The sequence below is a fragment of the Camarhynchus parvulus genome, chromosome 2 (assembly GCF_901933205.1).
Source record: "Camarhynchus parvulus chromosome 2, STF_HiC, whole genome shotgun sequence".
NCBI lineage: Eukaryota > Metazoa > Chordata > Aves > Passeriformes > Thraupidae > Camarhynchus > Camarhynchus parvulus.
Window position 1 is genome coordinate 43,384,996 of NC_044572.1, and position 15,135 is coordinate 43,400,130.

General features: G+C 38.8%; 1 protein-coding gene across 2 annotated transcripts in view; it reads right to left on the minus strand.

The window, feature by feature from the left end:
• CPNE4 (copine 4) overlaps positions 1-15,135 on the minus strand; it is a 229,223-nt gene that overhangs the window by 8,438 nt on the left and 205,650 nt on the right. For both annotated transcript variants that reach the window (XM_030943422.1, XM_030943421.1), the window contains 3 exons: positions 13,914-13,968; positions 4,905-4,956; positions 560-693 (listed from right to left, as the gene is read on the minus strand). In XM_030943422.1, the coding sequence (XP_030799282.1) occupies positions 560-693; positions 4,905-4,956; positions 13,914-13,968 (241 nt within the window). The remainder of the gene's footprint in view (positions 1-559; positions 694-4,904; positions 4,957-13,913; positions 13,969-15,135) is intronic.

Below are 15,135 nucleotides of genomic sequence, written 5' to 3' on the forward strand. Positions count from 1 at the left end.
CTTTTAGCCCAAGAAATCTGTCCTGGGGTTTTTATCAGGTGCAGGCTAACAGATTTGTCTTCCAGTTTCTAAAAGGCACAAATTACTTCATCAGTAATAACAAGCTGAAAATTGTATCCTTACCATTTTCAAATTAATAGTTGGAAAAGTTCCCTAGGTGAACAGAAAAATTTTAGTACAGCCTGTACAGGAGACACGAAATTGGATAGTCTGAATTGGGAATCATTTGAACTCATCTCATGGTACAACCAAGACTTTTAGGGCTTCAATGCTCAATTTTTGTAACCTTAGTAGTGCCATTTCTATTTCCACAGTGAAGAACTGGGTGTGCTACAATGAAACAGCACTAAAAGCAGGAAATAGATCAGTGGGGAAAGACTTTAAAGCTGCGACAACCAAAGCTAGAAAGACTGGATACACTGTTCCAGCTGACACAGGTTTAAGCTGCCTTCTGTGAAAGCAGTTAATAAAAACTATGAAGGCACAGTCTGCATTACAAGGCCTTGATGGCCTACAAGACAAGAAAAAAAGGCAAACACAGGGTTTTTTTTTCCCTTACCGAGGCCTCCTTGGTGTTGGTCTCCTCTGATGCAGATTTTGCCACTTTCTGGATGATGGGAGCAATGTTTGTTGGTCCATACAGCTGCAGCTTGGGAAGGCAACTCTGATAAGCTTCCACAACACCTTGTATTCCTAGCATGAAAAACCAAAGAAAAGAAAGAAATGTGGAGCATGTTGCCAGTATCAGGCTTGTTCAAAATGTAATGAAAGGTGGGTTCTTAATGAACAAATTTAAAATACTACATGATAAGCAAGGACTAGAATATTAAGATAATTTCCAGGAATCTGTCTCTAGCTGTCTTAAATCTAGTTTGTAATATATAATTATTATACTATGCTTCTCCTTCCCAGCAGCTTTTAATGTCTATTTTTCAGATATGAGCTTGCAATGCCATAGCTTCTGTTCTTCTCGGTTTAAGACATGATAGCTTCTTGATCAGCAACTAAGATTCATGATGAAAATCTAAACACACATTAAGAAACATTTCAACAATATTTTTTTTATCATAGCTGTTGCCAACAAATTTGTCCTTTGTACTTACGCCCTAAAGCTGTTAAGGAATTCAAAATATCTTTTCACTCTCCTGTGCTAAGAAAATAATTTTTCGGGGTTAATTTGCATAATCATTCATAGGTTGAATTTGACTATGACCAAAAGCTGTGAAACCTTGGAAGAAACAGCAGGATGCTTGGCAGCCTACAGAAAAATGAGCTTCAGCTGAGAAATTTTGATGGAGAACTAGCTATTTTTGGATTTTTCATTTCAGGATATATAGTCAGACCACAGAGCAAAGAATTCTTTGCTGACACACTTGACAGATCACAGAATGGAAATTGGTATTTTCAATCATTGAGAAGAAGGATTTCTTGAAGTGATGCACATTAGCCTCCCCATTCAGAACTCCCAGCTTACCAGACCTAAAGGATTAGAGGTCTAATGTTGGAAAGAAAGCGATAGACTGAAAAGCTTTGCAAAGGATGCTGAAGAATGAAATGGCTTCAGTAAGATCCTAAGCCACTTTCAGTTTGCACAGAGACTTGCTCACTCATGAGACTTTTTACCCAAACATATTTACGGGATAGATGGGTGCAGACTTTTTGCTAACGCATGACAGGGAGTTGTAATTGTTTTACAATGACACACATACACTCCTATGAAAAAGTGGTGGAGAACACAGTTTTCTCTCTTTAGAGACAGCTACAGATATAGTTTTCCATTGCAGTGGCAACAAACAAAAGAACTTGTTCCAATTATAGCTGCGATTGCCTGAAATGTAAAGTAGTGTTACAAAATGTCCCTTGGTAATTCCAGTGACTAAATTACATATTGCAAAACTGACCTTTTGGTAACTCCCAGTTTTAAACTTGATAAGGATTTCATTACATATACATAATGATGTTGCATGAAGGCCTCATAAATCCTCCCTAAGATGATAACAAGATACACCCTACTTTTCTTCTTATGCAGTAAAATAATGTAAGATAAACCTTACTCCCTACATTCCACAGAGATTTAGTGTTGTTCATGTCAGAAAGTTGCTCTCATCTTAGAAAGAGACACATTCTAGAAACATAATTTCTTATTTGATTTCTCAGGTTAATATATTTTAGAAATATCTACTGTCCATCCAATCCCAACTCAACAGGATATGTGAGTGGATTACTTTGTAGCTTGATGTTCTTGTACTCCTTTATCTTAGGCATGTGTGCATTTTTTTTCACAATTCAAGTTTTTACATTTTTTTGGAATCCACTTTCAGCATCTCCAATGAAATACAATGTAAGCATACATATATAGGTTTAAGACAGATGTGCAGAAACATTCATTCAGACTAGAGGTTTTTGCCTTCTTTCTTTCTCAGATAATAAACTAAGTATTCATTATAAGCCTATAAAAATAATGTACTGTAAATATACTAAATATAAGACTATTAATACTAAAATTTTCAAGAATGGAAATGGTAACATATTTTATGAATTCCAGTGCTCTTCATCTCAATATACAGTCCCTGTATGTAGAGTGATGCTACCTTGTGCCAGCAAAAGCTCTACTTCCACAGATAAAAGGATTTCATTCCTCAAAGGAAAAATAAACACATACTTTTTATATTGCATCCAACTGCTGTTTCTTTGTTTAAAACAAGATACTCTAAAGCAATTTTACTTTATTTTCTGGCAAGTATGCTAGATATTACAAGGTAAAGTAGTGTAATCACTAAGCACTTTATCTCCTTCTCACTCTTGCATCCTTTCTCCACATGACTTGCTGATGTTACTGTTCCCTGTGACACCTAATAACAGTGAGAGCATCTAGAAAACATCACAGAACAAACAAGCACCCATGACAGACAGATGAGCAAGCTGCAGCAGATGAACAACACATTTTCTGCTTTGTCTCCTCTTCTTGTTTTCACCCAGGTGGATATTATTTACAAAGGTATCCTTTAAGATAAACAAGTGCTTTTAATATCTTGTAGATACAGGTGCAAATGCTGCAAAATTTCTTCCCTGGCATTCTTTCATGCTGCAAAGATTTTTTTAGTGTTTTCTTAGCCCTAGAACTCCTTTCAGGTGATGGGCTAACTTATCAGATGAGTCTTATGCAAGGATACAAATAAAGTTTAAATTATTAAGTGACATAAGCCAAGCCTCATAGAGCAGCTCCTTCCTGTTTTTTTTATCCTCTTTTATTTCCATTGCTGCATTTAGTTTTGCACATACAGTGTGGTTTGGATAGTAAATCCCTTGCTTACAGAGAGTTTGTCTGTCTAAACTCTGTTGCTGGAATTACCTAGATGTGGCAGCCATTTCAATCAATAAAAATCATTATCTAACAATGCCAGTGTGATAAAAGAATTAGCCTTGAACTCAAAAGAGGCAGCAAAGAGGGGGCAGGGGATAAAAATAAGTGTTCTTTGCATGGACTGCCGGAGCTTTTCTCTGTAGTTTGCAGAGGGTCACAAATATCCTGCAGTTAGATTGAGAAACAAAGCTCTATTTGAACACTACACACATAAATATGTTATCACCTAATGCTGACCACTGATAACTGTTTTTATGACACATTATTAAATACAATGGTCCAGATGGAATTCTAAGGTCTCTTTTGCTTCCCCACCCCATCCCCACACAGAAGTCTCAACATCAAGCTGGCTTACAAGCTTGCAGGCACTTCTAGATGCATACATGTAAGTCCTGCTTCTTTTGACTCCTTAAAAGCGCTGTAAAAAGCTGTGTGAGCACATCAGGCAGCTGTAGGACTCATGCCCAATTGCATTTCAAGCACATGACCTGCAAAGGCTGGGGCAGTCCAACAATTCAAGGGCAACAACAAAGCAGGAATGCCCACTGAACCAAAACCAGGTCTTGCATTTAAGACGTATGAACTCCGAATTCTTTTAATGTCTCTTTCCCTTGAATTGCTTGTCCTCTTTTCTTTTCCTCACTTCATTTCTCTGCATCTTAGTTCTCATCCGGAACATGTTTGCTGTCCATGCCCAAAAGAAAGCCACTAATAAGCCTGAGAAGGGCTAAAAGGAGCAGCTAGAAAATTTGAACAGGAAGAGCATTTTGAAATATCCAGTTCAGTATTTGGATGGAAGCAGAAGGATAAGGGAGAATAACAACCTGTGGATTTTAGACAGCAATGATCACCCCAGCAAGACTCTTAACTGTACTGGGTTTAGAGGCCATTTTCCTGTTATTGTCTTTTACAAAATGTGTGAATTGTGGCAGGAGGTTTTAAACTGCAGATCTCGCTTGCAAATACAAGACACAGAGCAACATCTGCTACATATATCTGGCCTCTGATTACCCAGGATTAATGACTGTTGGTAGAACATACCAGTATCTTACACTGTAGCCTCCAGCTGCATTTGCTCTCAGAAAAGGAGGGTTCTTTCTACCACAATAGTCATCAGCTGCTTCCCTGCCCTTGACTTGCAGCAGGCAATAGGTCTGGTCAAAGAGTTGGCTCTAAACTGAGGGAATTTTTGATCACAGAGGTTCACAGCTTGCTTTTTCATATCCTGTCCTTCTTAGCAGCACAACCTATGATGCTGAGGTAGCTGAAGATTTTAAATTAGTCTAGTTCTCAGAAATGCAAGTGAAGTCCAAGTGCTGAATGTCCATGTACTTTTCAGGAAATTATTGTATGGCACTTTCCAAGATTTCTAAAGTCAAGCTCAATGGTTTGGAGTCTGTCAGGTCCCCAGATCCTGGCTGCCCTCTTTAATAAAACTACTTTGAATAATACTCAGGTGATGCAATAAAAAATGCATCAATAAAAAAATGCATTTTGCACACAGTGAAACTATGTCAGTCTGTCCTACTGTGAGCATTACCTGCACATTCTGGGTTGTCTTCATTGAAATTGATTGCAAAGTCATGAGAGACCTGCAGATAAATGGAAAGAAAAGAAGACTGTTGTCAGAAAAATTATTCCAAGAAGACTTGTGGTTAAACACTCTTGACATTTTTTTCTGTGCTAAACTGGAGACCTTTCAAGCTTTCAGCCATTAAGTGTGAAATACAGTCCCAGCTGGAGCTCCCTGCAGAACCAAAGCAGCAAAACTGGAATCAAACTTGTCCATAACAACAGCAACAAAATAAAACAAAGCAAAACAAGGCACGTAGAAAACCCACCCAAATACATTTAAAAAATCATATAAACATGGTGTCAGGATTGGGCTATCAATGCTGGGCACAGAAGAGGAATCTATTGCTGAGGCCATTTAAATGCCAGCTCTCCCTAGCTCAGCATCTCAGACTGCAGGAGAGAGAACGCAGGTTGTGATACAGCAGTGACTGCAGAAACTCAGCTCACTTATGCATCCTGACCTCACTGTGTGAACATCATCTAAGGCCAAGGAGCACTGGGAAAGTAATTCTACAGAGAAATCAAGGATCCACTGTGCAATAGTAGCGTAAAAAGTGTGAGGAGTCTAAGTTGGTTAAAATGTTAGATTAGTCTGGAGCATAATAAATTTAAAAAAAAATCCTGAAGACTCTGGTTTTCCTTGCATGTGGTGAATATTCCAATCTCTCTCTCTCTCTCTCTCTCTCTGTCTCTCAATCTATCATTAAATCCTACAGAGCTGTTTTTTAAAAGAACTGACTGTGAATACAACAAATTAGCTGATTTTCTAACAAAACAAAGTATTTTGTCTTTGGTGCCCTGGGAAAATAATACAAGACTTCTGTATGCTTAAATAATGCTAGGCACTGTAAGTCTCCCATTCCAGAATTCCTCTTTAAGTTTGATTCTTACCTGCATTTTTCTTTTTCAGATTCCTTTTTATCTCTTTCTTTGATCACTAAAGAGTCTGGATTCCTTTTAATCTCTTTGGATCTGAAGCCAAGACTCTTAATTCTGTTTGTCTTAATTTTTCTTGAATGAAAAAGCTCAGATTTTGTCTGACAATGCATAATGTGTGAATATACATATATCTTTATATACATATATTTTTATACATATGTATATGTATATTATATATGACTTGCAAAAAGTGGCTGAGAGTTTAGCAGGTAATTTGCATAATTTAAAGTTGAATTTAGGTGTATCATCCCAGATTTTAGAAGGCATTTATATAACTGCAATTATACACATTTAATGCTTTATAGATCTCTGTAGGATCTTCAAAAATGCCAACAGTCCAAATGATATGGAAAGAAACTTCCTGTACAATGGAGCCAGGATTATTTGAAGGAAGAGATTTATTTTTTGGATATTGCTGTTTCATTTGCTAGTTTAGATGTCTCCACAGCAGGGTATGGAAATTGGTCCATGACTAAGGGTCCCATAGATCAAATTTGTGATTGCAGAGAAGCTTCTGTGAAAGTGAAGTGGTGTAAGTTGGTTAATTACTGTCAAAGAGAGCTCTCCATAGAGAAATGGAATTTCCCCATCATATGCTAGTCTTGCTTACCACTGTGATGCCTGCCATTATTAAGAGGTTAAATAAAGGAGTACTTCTATCATGATGAGAAATGACTGAAGCAAAACCTCACTGAGAAGTCTGCAGTTGCCTCAGCCCAGCCAGGCATTCAACATGCCTACGCCAAGCATCAGTCTTAGAGAGGGTTTTACATGGACCATTCAGTCTATCCTACTTGGCCATGGAAGATAACGCAGGAAGTCACTGTTTCTGTTCCTCGCTGAGCAGCACAGAAGATCAGGGCTGCCAGATACACTTCAGAGGTGCTCCAGAGCCCTTCTGCCTGGCTGCTCTGGATGCCTCTGTGCACTTTGCCCAGCTGCTATCTGCCAGTCTTATGACCAGCTGCAGGCTAAAGGTAATTGCATCTGTCAAAAACTGTTATGGGAGTTTTCTCATTGTTATTTTTTGTGGTTGTTCATTAGCCTTTATCTTTCCTTTAGGGTTTCTGTATTTTGCATTAACTGTGTTAGAAAAGCAAGAAGGATGGCAATGCATGTTTATGTATTGCAGACCGATTCTTCCAACACTGTGCCTCTTCAGTGATTTTATTTCTTTATTCCAAATGCATTTGAAATTATACCTAAAGGAAAATACAAATCTTTCCAAAAGCTATGAATACAGTATTTCAATCCCACATGCAAGCATGGCTTAGTTGCTTTTGTTGCCATATCTCTTTCAGAATCACATAATGCAAAAAATTTATCTGGTTCAGAGCTAGCACCCACCCAGGCTATTATTTAATAGACAACAGTTCAGGCCAATAAGGAAAGCCCAAGTCTAGTCAGTGTGCACAATGATCCAAAAAATAATACTGTTTGAGCATCAGCTGCTATCCTGCTAAAGCAAATGGCCCTCATACACTGTCATCCCGATCCACAGAGCAGTGTTAAAATGTACCCTGCAGGCAGCACAAGAAACACAATGAATGTGCAGAAGCATTGGCTTGTTTCCTATGCTCTTTGAGTAATATATCACAATTTAAACAAGATTTAAGTACAATGTGAAAGAGAGAAATTCTTTGAGCAGCTCAGTGATGGTCCACAAACAGGAAATCATCACTCAAGGCAAGACAACAGCAGATATGTTTTAAGCAGAGCTTCTCCAAATGCTCAGATCTCATCCCCCACTCTGTTAAGCAAAGCCAAGCGTGCTTCAACCTGCCCCTTTGCTGTCTTCCCTGTGGTGGCCAGAACTCAAGAGTGTCCTAACCAGCAGAGACTTCAGACTTATACCACGTACTGAAGGCCTTACTAAACTTGGGCTGCTACCTGATAGGACTCCATGTAAAGCTCATCCATGTCAAAAGGTGGTTTGGATCAGACATTCAATGCTTTTGCTTTCTAAACGGTGCAAAGTGATGAGTTTCCCTCCTTTTCTTCTTTCTTCTTTTTTTTTTTTTTTCCTTTTTTTTCCCTTTTTCTAATTAAATATGCAAGGGCTTTGTGACTGAAGGGCAAACCATGCTGATGACAGAGAACCAAAAGCTGGTATACTTAATGGCATTTTTCTGATAATGAATGACACTCCCAGAACTGATACATTAATGGCAAAAAGGAGGCAAACGTTTGAACACCTAAGATGCTGAAGACTGAGAAATTCTCAGTGGAAACAGGAGGACATTGGGCTGTTCAGAAGCAGGAATGTTTATATAATTTACTAGGGTGGTTTGTATTGTGGATTGATCTAACAGTCAGGAAATCCTGGAATGCATCAAGTCACACAAATACAGAATGACTGCCTTACATCAGTACCTGGAACAGAGAATTTTGCCAAGAACTGCAGAGCACAGTCTGTGGTGGAAGTCAGCCTCACATTAAGGAATGTCCTCACAAAACCCTGGGTGTTTTGTGACTGGACTGAGTTTTTGTAACCCTGGACTAAGTTTCAAATATGAAGCCGACCCTCTGCTCAGCCCTCCTCTCTTAACATCGATCCATAAAAGGGAAGGAGAGAGAAATGCTGGCATGCAGAGGTGACTACATGGGATCAGCGTGGTGTTACTTGTGCTGCTGCACAGAATGCACTCAAAGCCTGCAGCTAAAAGACATTCCCTTGCGCTTGTATGAATCTTTTGCCTCTGCAGGGCTCCACATACATTCTTTAGCAGATACCATCATGGATGTGGCATTATTAAACTGCAGGAACTTCCTACACCAGGAACACACTATTTCACAGGTAATTCCTTCAAGGTTTTTAACAAGCAAATGAACTAGCTCTACCATACATTATGATACAGATTACAGTGACAACATTTCTGAGGATATGACAATTAAATAAACAGTACAGAACAGTTTTGCTAAGACAGGTTATAGAAATGTTGTTTTTTAGTACTGTACAATGCCTCCTGCACTGTCTGTACATTTGCAGTGACAAACACCTGCAGTTTTCCATCAATGTGATGGCACCCATGAGACTCTTGAATCATAATGATACTTCCACATGCTTATGACCACTTTTGTAGAAAAAAATGGCATTGATTTAACATAGCAGGTAACTTATTTCCCTCATATTGGGATGCAATGAAATTCATTCTCATAGCATGGCCCTTGCTAGAAATGTTTCTAATTTAGGCTGAAAGGAAAGGAGAATTTCCTAATTGATGAGAATTTTTGAGATTTCTTAAAAAAATATTTTATGAATTCAGATAGAAACCTCAAATCACAAACAAAAATCCTACTTTGGAATCTGAAGAATAATAAATCCCCCAGTATTGATAAAGCAAATTGCTGGAAAGCTTTTGAACTGTGCAAAGGCATTTTATTTAAGTTTCATTGAAAATTGTTATTCTAGTTTGGCCTACACATTTTTCAAACCTATTTAACTGAATTTCCATTTTTTTAAAATAAGAAGCTATGGTTTTTATTTTCAAATGCTGAATATGGATGCCTGAATTCTGAAAATTAATGATCCTTTTTTCTCCCTCTCTAAATTGTTGAATTCATTGAAATTAACCTTCATGTCCCAAACAGCTCCAGCTTTTCTCTGTGGTGATGGTACTAGGAGTATTTGACAAACAATCTGACAAATTCAGATTTTAGGAATGTTTTCTTAATAATTTAAATAGACATTGTCAAAAAAACTATGAACAATAGATGCATACAAGTGTAAATGCCAAAATGCGCTATGTTGGACACTTATCTGTGAATAAATTGAATGCTATTAAGCTACTGTCATTCAGAAAACTAAATATGAAATGCCTGCATATTTTGCAAAAGCTTAAGACACTAATGAATTTCAAGTACTTTTGGTCAAAAGCTATTATTTTCAGAATGCTCATTAATCAAATAGCTTGGGAGCTGGAAAGCTTGTGTTTCTCACTAAGATACATTGTACATATTTCTGCTTGGCAAAGCTGGGCCATTTATTTCCCTTTAGACTTCATTTTTGTACATGCTTCTCGAGTTTCCATGTCTAAATCCAACTTGCATGGATTAGGAGACTAATTCTGTTTTGTCCCTTGGTCTGCTACACATCCTTCTTTTTTTTTTTTTGGTCAGGTTTGCATATATTTTAGCCATCAATCTCCTGAAAAGAGCAGGAATCATAAAGACCACAGCACTTCTCAAGTCCCTCAGCTGTCCAACAAACCAGTGCAGGTTAGGGCTGTAAAGATGCTGTGTCTGTAACTGCAGTGAGTTTGTCTCCAGCACACATTCACAGCAAAAGCAGGGAATGAAACTTTGACTAAAAATACAGGAATAACCAGGACTCTCTTAAAACAAACTGGAAGTTGTTTAGTATCTCTAAAGGTGTCAGCTGCAGTTCTCCTTTAGGGAACAGGCCTTCATTAATGACAATCCACCTGTCATGGGGCTGACACAATTTGAACTTGCTTTTCATTTTAACAGTAAGTTTTGTGCTGCTGCGTGGTTTTTCATCTCCTTTGACTTCTGCCTGCTAAAAAGTCAGTGTGTGTGGTTTGCTTTCTTACCTCCTCTTCACTGTGACCTTTCACAGCCATGTCTGAGTCCATATTATTTACCACCTCTTCACTTTACATCTAACTTCTCAGACGCTTCCTTTCATTGCAAAAAAAAAACCAACCCAAAACCACCAAAACAAAAAAAAATCTGGAAGTTTGTATGATAGAAACTCACCCTCAAGGGAAATATTTCTCTCAGAGCTTTATTTAGATCAAGGAACAGGGTGATGTGTTTGTCAGGTCTTGGTGGAAAAAGCTCATATTGTTGAATATTAGATGAAAGATCTCTAGACTGATGAAGAATGATGTATATGGCATGTCTTGCTTCCTTCACTTCCACAGATTCCTTATGCCACTAAGAAACTGCTGGTTTTCTACTAACAGCTGAAGTGTGTCATTTGGAGAAGAACTGAGGGAAAATAAAGTCAACACAACATAGCAGTGTGCTCTTGAAATGGAAATTCTGTAGAAAACATATCTAAAAACAAGATTTAAAGGGGTAGAACATCAAGAAATTTATGAAGAGCCTGAAGAGATAGAAACTGATACTTGTTGAGAAGGAAGCTATGTTATTTAGATTGTATGGGGGGCTCCATGTTTACTTAGGAACCCTTGGCAGTGGGAGTAATTTCTTCCATAGCCCGATTTCAATTTGTTCTCTACTGAAAGAAATAAAAGATGCTGGAATGCAGAGACAAACATGCTATGAGCAGGTTAGGTCACTTCATTAGGACTGGAGGCTTGAAAACAGACAGTCTAAATTAATGAGAAGCTGACTTATCCACATGATGGGGTCAGAACTTAGAGGTTCTCATAAAGATTCAACCTAAATTTGAACATGTAAAATTGTTACAGTAGTGGCACTGCTCTCCTTTAGTAAAACAAATGTATGGTATGTATGACTTGTAGTACCTGTGACTGAAAACATGAAAAGCTCATTGAATAGCACGAGATCTGCACTGTTGCTGTGGTGTCTAGAATGTTACCACACTTTTGCAGCAGGAAATAAAAGGTTAAGGAAGAAACTTGGGAGCACTTTTTTTCTACAGTCTCTGTTACTTTTAATTTTATCTGTTTCTTCTCCCTTTCCTATGCATCTTTGCTATGTTCCACATCAAAAACTAATCATTGTTGGCTTTGAATTTACTTTTATACCAGTGTAGACTAAATTACGGAAGGATTTTCAGGTTTATTGGTTTTGACTTAATAATGCGTCATGATGAAAATGACTCTTCGCACTTGAAGGACATATCTTTGAATTCAGAAGTGCAGTCAAAGCCTAGCAGGGACTCAAAAGTATTGATATAGTTTATTTTAGGAAGCCAGATACTTTTATGGACTGTGTAGAGTAACACAGGGAAAGACTGAACTATGGCACAGATGGCTGGTAACTCCTCATGCAGTTCCAGCTGGATGTGCCCATGACAGACACTGAGCTGATTATTGGTCCCCATCTGTGGCACAGAAGAGTTAGTCCCCTGCAACGTGGTTCTTGTCTCCTTCAAAGTTTTATTATGTTTATGAGCTGATGTCATGTCATTTTGTCTTTGCCACTTGCTGTCACAAGTTTCCATAGCAGAAATTAAAGATGCTATTCTAGCCTTCACCTGCATCTCCATTTACTTTGGGACTTGTTTTACTTAGTCACACATATGTAATCCACAGGCAAGCAGCCTCACCTTAAGTTTACTCTTACTTTTCCGGAACTTTGCAAAATCTGAAGGTCCTGAGTCACATTCATTTTCTTGCTTTGAGAAGTTAGCAACAGACAGACTGTTCAGGAAAACTCATGCTACAGGATAAGACTCTTCATTCATGCATGGACTACTAAGTTCAGTGCAAGTCCATGAGTTTCTTGAGGGCACTTGTCAGGAAATTATCCAAACGCTAATTCTGCCAAAGCAGAAAATCAATTGGTGTTTGTGATTGCAGGAACAATTGGTTACACAGACCCCTGAAGTTACTTTCTGGCAAGAGATCTGTTTTCCAGCTAGCACCTGAAACGTGCTCTCACAATCAGGTGATAAGGATGATACTGGAGTCTAACAAAACTGCATTGTTGCCAATGCCAATGCCCATGTGACCTGAAGCATCAGTGCTACCAGCCGATCATCCTGGCTGAGAAGAGCAGCTTTGTGCTGGGGTCTTTATCTGCCACCAGGAAACCACTGAAAAGACTTCAGCTGACACAGTTACACCTTCCTTCAAGCAGTTCTTAGATAAGGATGACTTCCTATGACTGGAAAAGTTGTAAGTTTTCCCCCATGCACCAGTGGTCACCTCACAGATGCTGGAACAAGCAGGCCCTTACACACCACCCTAAATAACAGTGATGGCTGTCAGCTGCTGCAGTTGGAACAAACATACAACAGACCCAGATGTTCTGAGCTCGTAATAACACATTAAAATGTTTATCAAAGCTCTGGAAGACATCTCTGACTTCAGAAGGCACTAACAGTGGTGTTACCCTTGAGGAACAAAGCAAGGCAAAACACCTTGTCAGGCACAGACAAGCTGAGAAAGCAATGTTGTTAAAACACATATAAACTTACCTTAGACATCTGTTTGCATGACATGTATCAAATTTGCTGTACATCACTACTGTTGTTCTTCTGCAGGGATCAAGCCTACAAGCCATGAGGAGCACAGTGGTGTATTTTTTTTTCATCTGCTGATTCATGCCTTACAAGGCAGAATGCACACAATCCCTCTCAGAAATTCTTACCTGGCTGGTGTTCACCTCCCTACCTCAGCCACAGCCCAGAGCAGGGCACATGGGGACACTGGATGAAGTCTGCATGGATTAGATGGCTGATACTTCTCCTTTTCAGACAGTGTATGAGTTGCAGAGTGCCCACCTAGATTTTGGTTACTTATCTCTGCAGAACTACTCTTCTGCCCACACAACCTCTGTGAAATAAAGGATTTGAATTTCTACTTACTTCTTCTTGGGCCTTTCTCCTCAGTTGGATGCTCCTTTTACTTCACTGTCTTCACTCCAAGCGTACCAGATGGCATATTTATGCTCACAACTGCAGCATCACTGCAGATCACTATCTTTTGTTTGTTTGGTTTGGGTTTTTTTTGTTTATAAATACCACTTCTCTCTAGCATGGCTACATGCTCTTGTATTTCTCTTCCTGGTATTGAGTGTGTCCACCATGACACGGAATTTTGCCAAATTCTGCTCAAGTCTTTATTTTCAGGAAGATGTTTGGCAAGGGATGCTCAAAACACTGTTTCTCCTCTTAGCATCCACTAACAAAGCTTTGCCAATACCATAAAATATTTTGGGTGTCATCAAACAATTATTTTAAATCTAGACCTGTCTGATTTTTGGTTTCAGTGAGGTATCACTGGATGAGAAAGCCAGATGGAAGAAAACAAGCAAAGGAGCTGTCCCTGTTTGCCACTGCCTTGCCTTTCACCATTTCTCCCTTATTTTTGTCTCATAACTCAAGGAAATTAGAAAATTACACTTAGGCACCTACTTTGTATTCTGGGGGTATTCTTGCTCCAAATCCAAAGGCTGGGAACATTTTGTCACTAGAAAAGAATGAAAAAAAATATAAGAGTACCCATAGAGAAATATTGTTACAATAAACATTTATTCCTCTGTATGCATTCATGAGAAATGCAAAGCCTCACAACAGCACAGAAGTGACTTTTAAGTCAAGTGATGGCAAAGTGGAAGGGTACTGGATTGGAGAAGTAGGGTTCTGTTCTGAACAGATTAGGGGGAGTGTGTTATGGAAGATTTTTCAGGTGAGCTCCTAGTATTTTTGGGCAGTTAAAATCCCTTGGAGAATACTGAGAGATCAGGATGTCTTGTACCTCCCCCACAGATGCAATAACAAGTCTGTATTACCCACTCTTTTGCATTACCTGGCTGAAACAAGGGAGTTTGTTGACTGAGCAGCCTATAACAACATTTATTTCATATAAATGTGGATGTGCTCCCCCAGCTCAGAAAATGGGTCTCGTTAAGATATGACTCAGATTAAAAGTGTTTTCAAATTTGGGTTCTTACTGTTGTCCAATTGCTCAAAAGGCACTTCCTAAAATATCAGAAAGGGCTAATTTCATCATCTTAAACCTGCAGGTTCTGTAAAGCTTTCCACCTGCACCTTTAGTAGTTCCTCCAAAACATGAGATTATTTTAATTAATCTTAGATTGACTGACAACCTGCCAAAATGCCTTGGCATGGTCAGTTTGCTTTCAGACTCTACAGCGAGGTTATTTTACCCGTTAGACATTCAAGAGTAAAAATACCTGATTCAGAGGACCTGGAAACTTCAAAGCTGTTAATACCCTTTCAGAAATGCAATAATGTCTCACACAGCCCACATGCTGTCAAGCTGCCTCTTCCCAGATGGCAAAGTGGAAAACAACAAGCTGCAAGGAATGTCTTGTCCCTGAGTCAGCAAAGCACTTGATCATACACTTGAGGTTAACAATTCACTCAAACATATGCTTAATTCCAGACATATCCTGAAGTCTCACTGATGTCACTGAACTGTACTCCAGTCCTCTGATGAATCAGGCAAAGTTTACCCTAGTCTACTTACAGGGTTTCACAGCCCTTGGAAAAGTTGAGTTCCAACTACCATGATTGGAACTTTTAAAAATTCCCAGGAGAGGCCAGCAGCTTCAATATTTTTGGTGTAGTTCAAGAGATGGCCACTCTGAGTATCAACTGAATAATTCACATC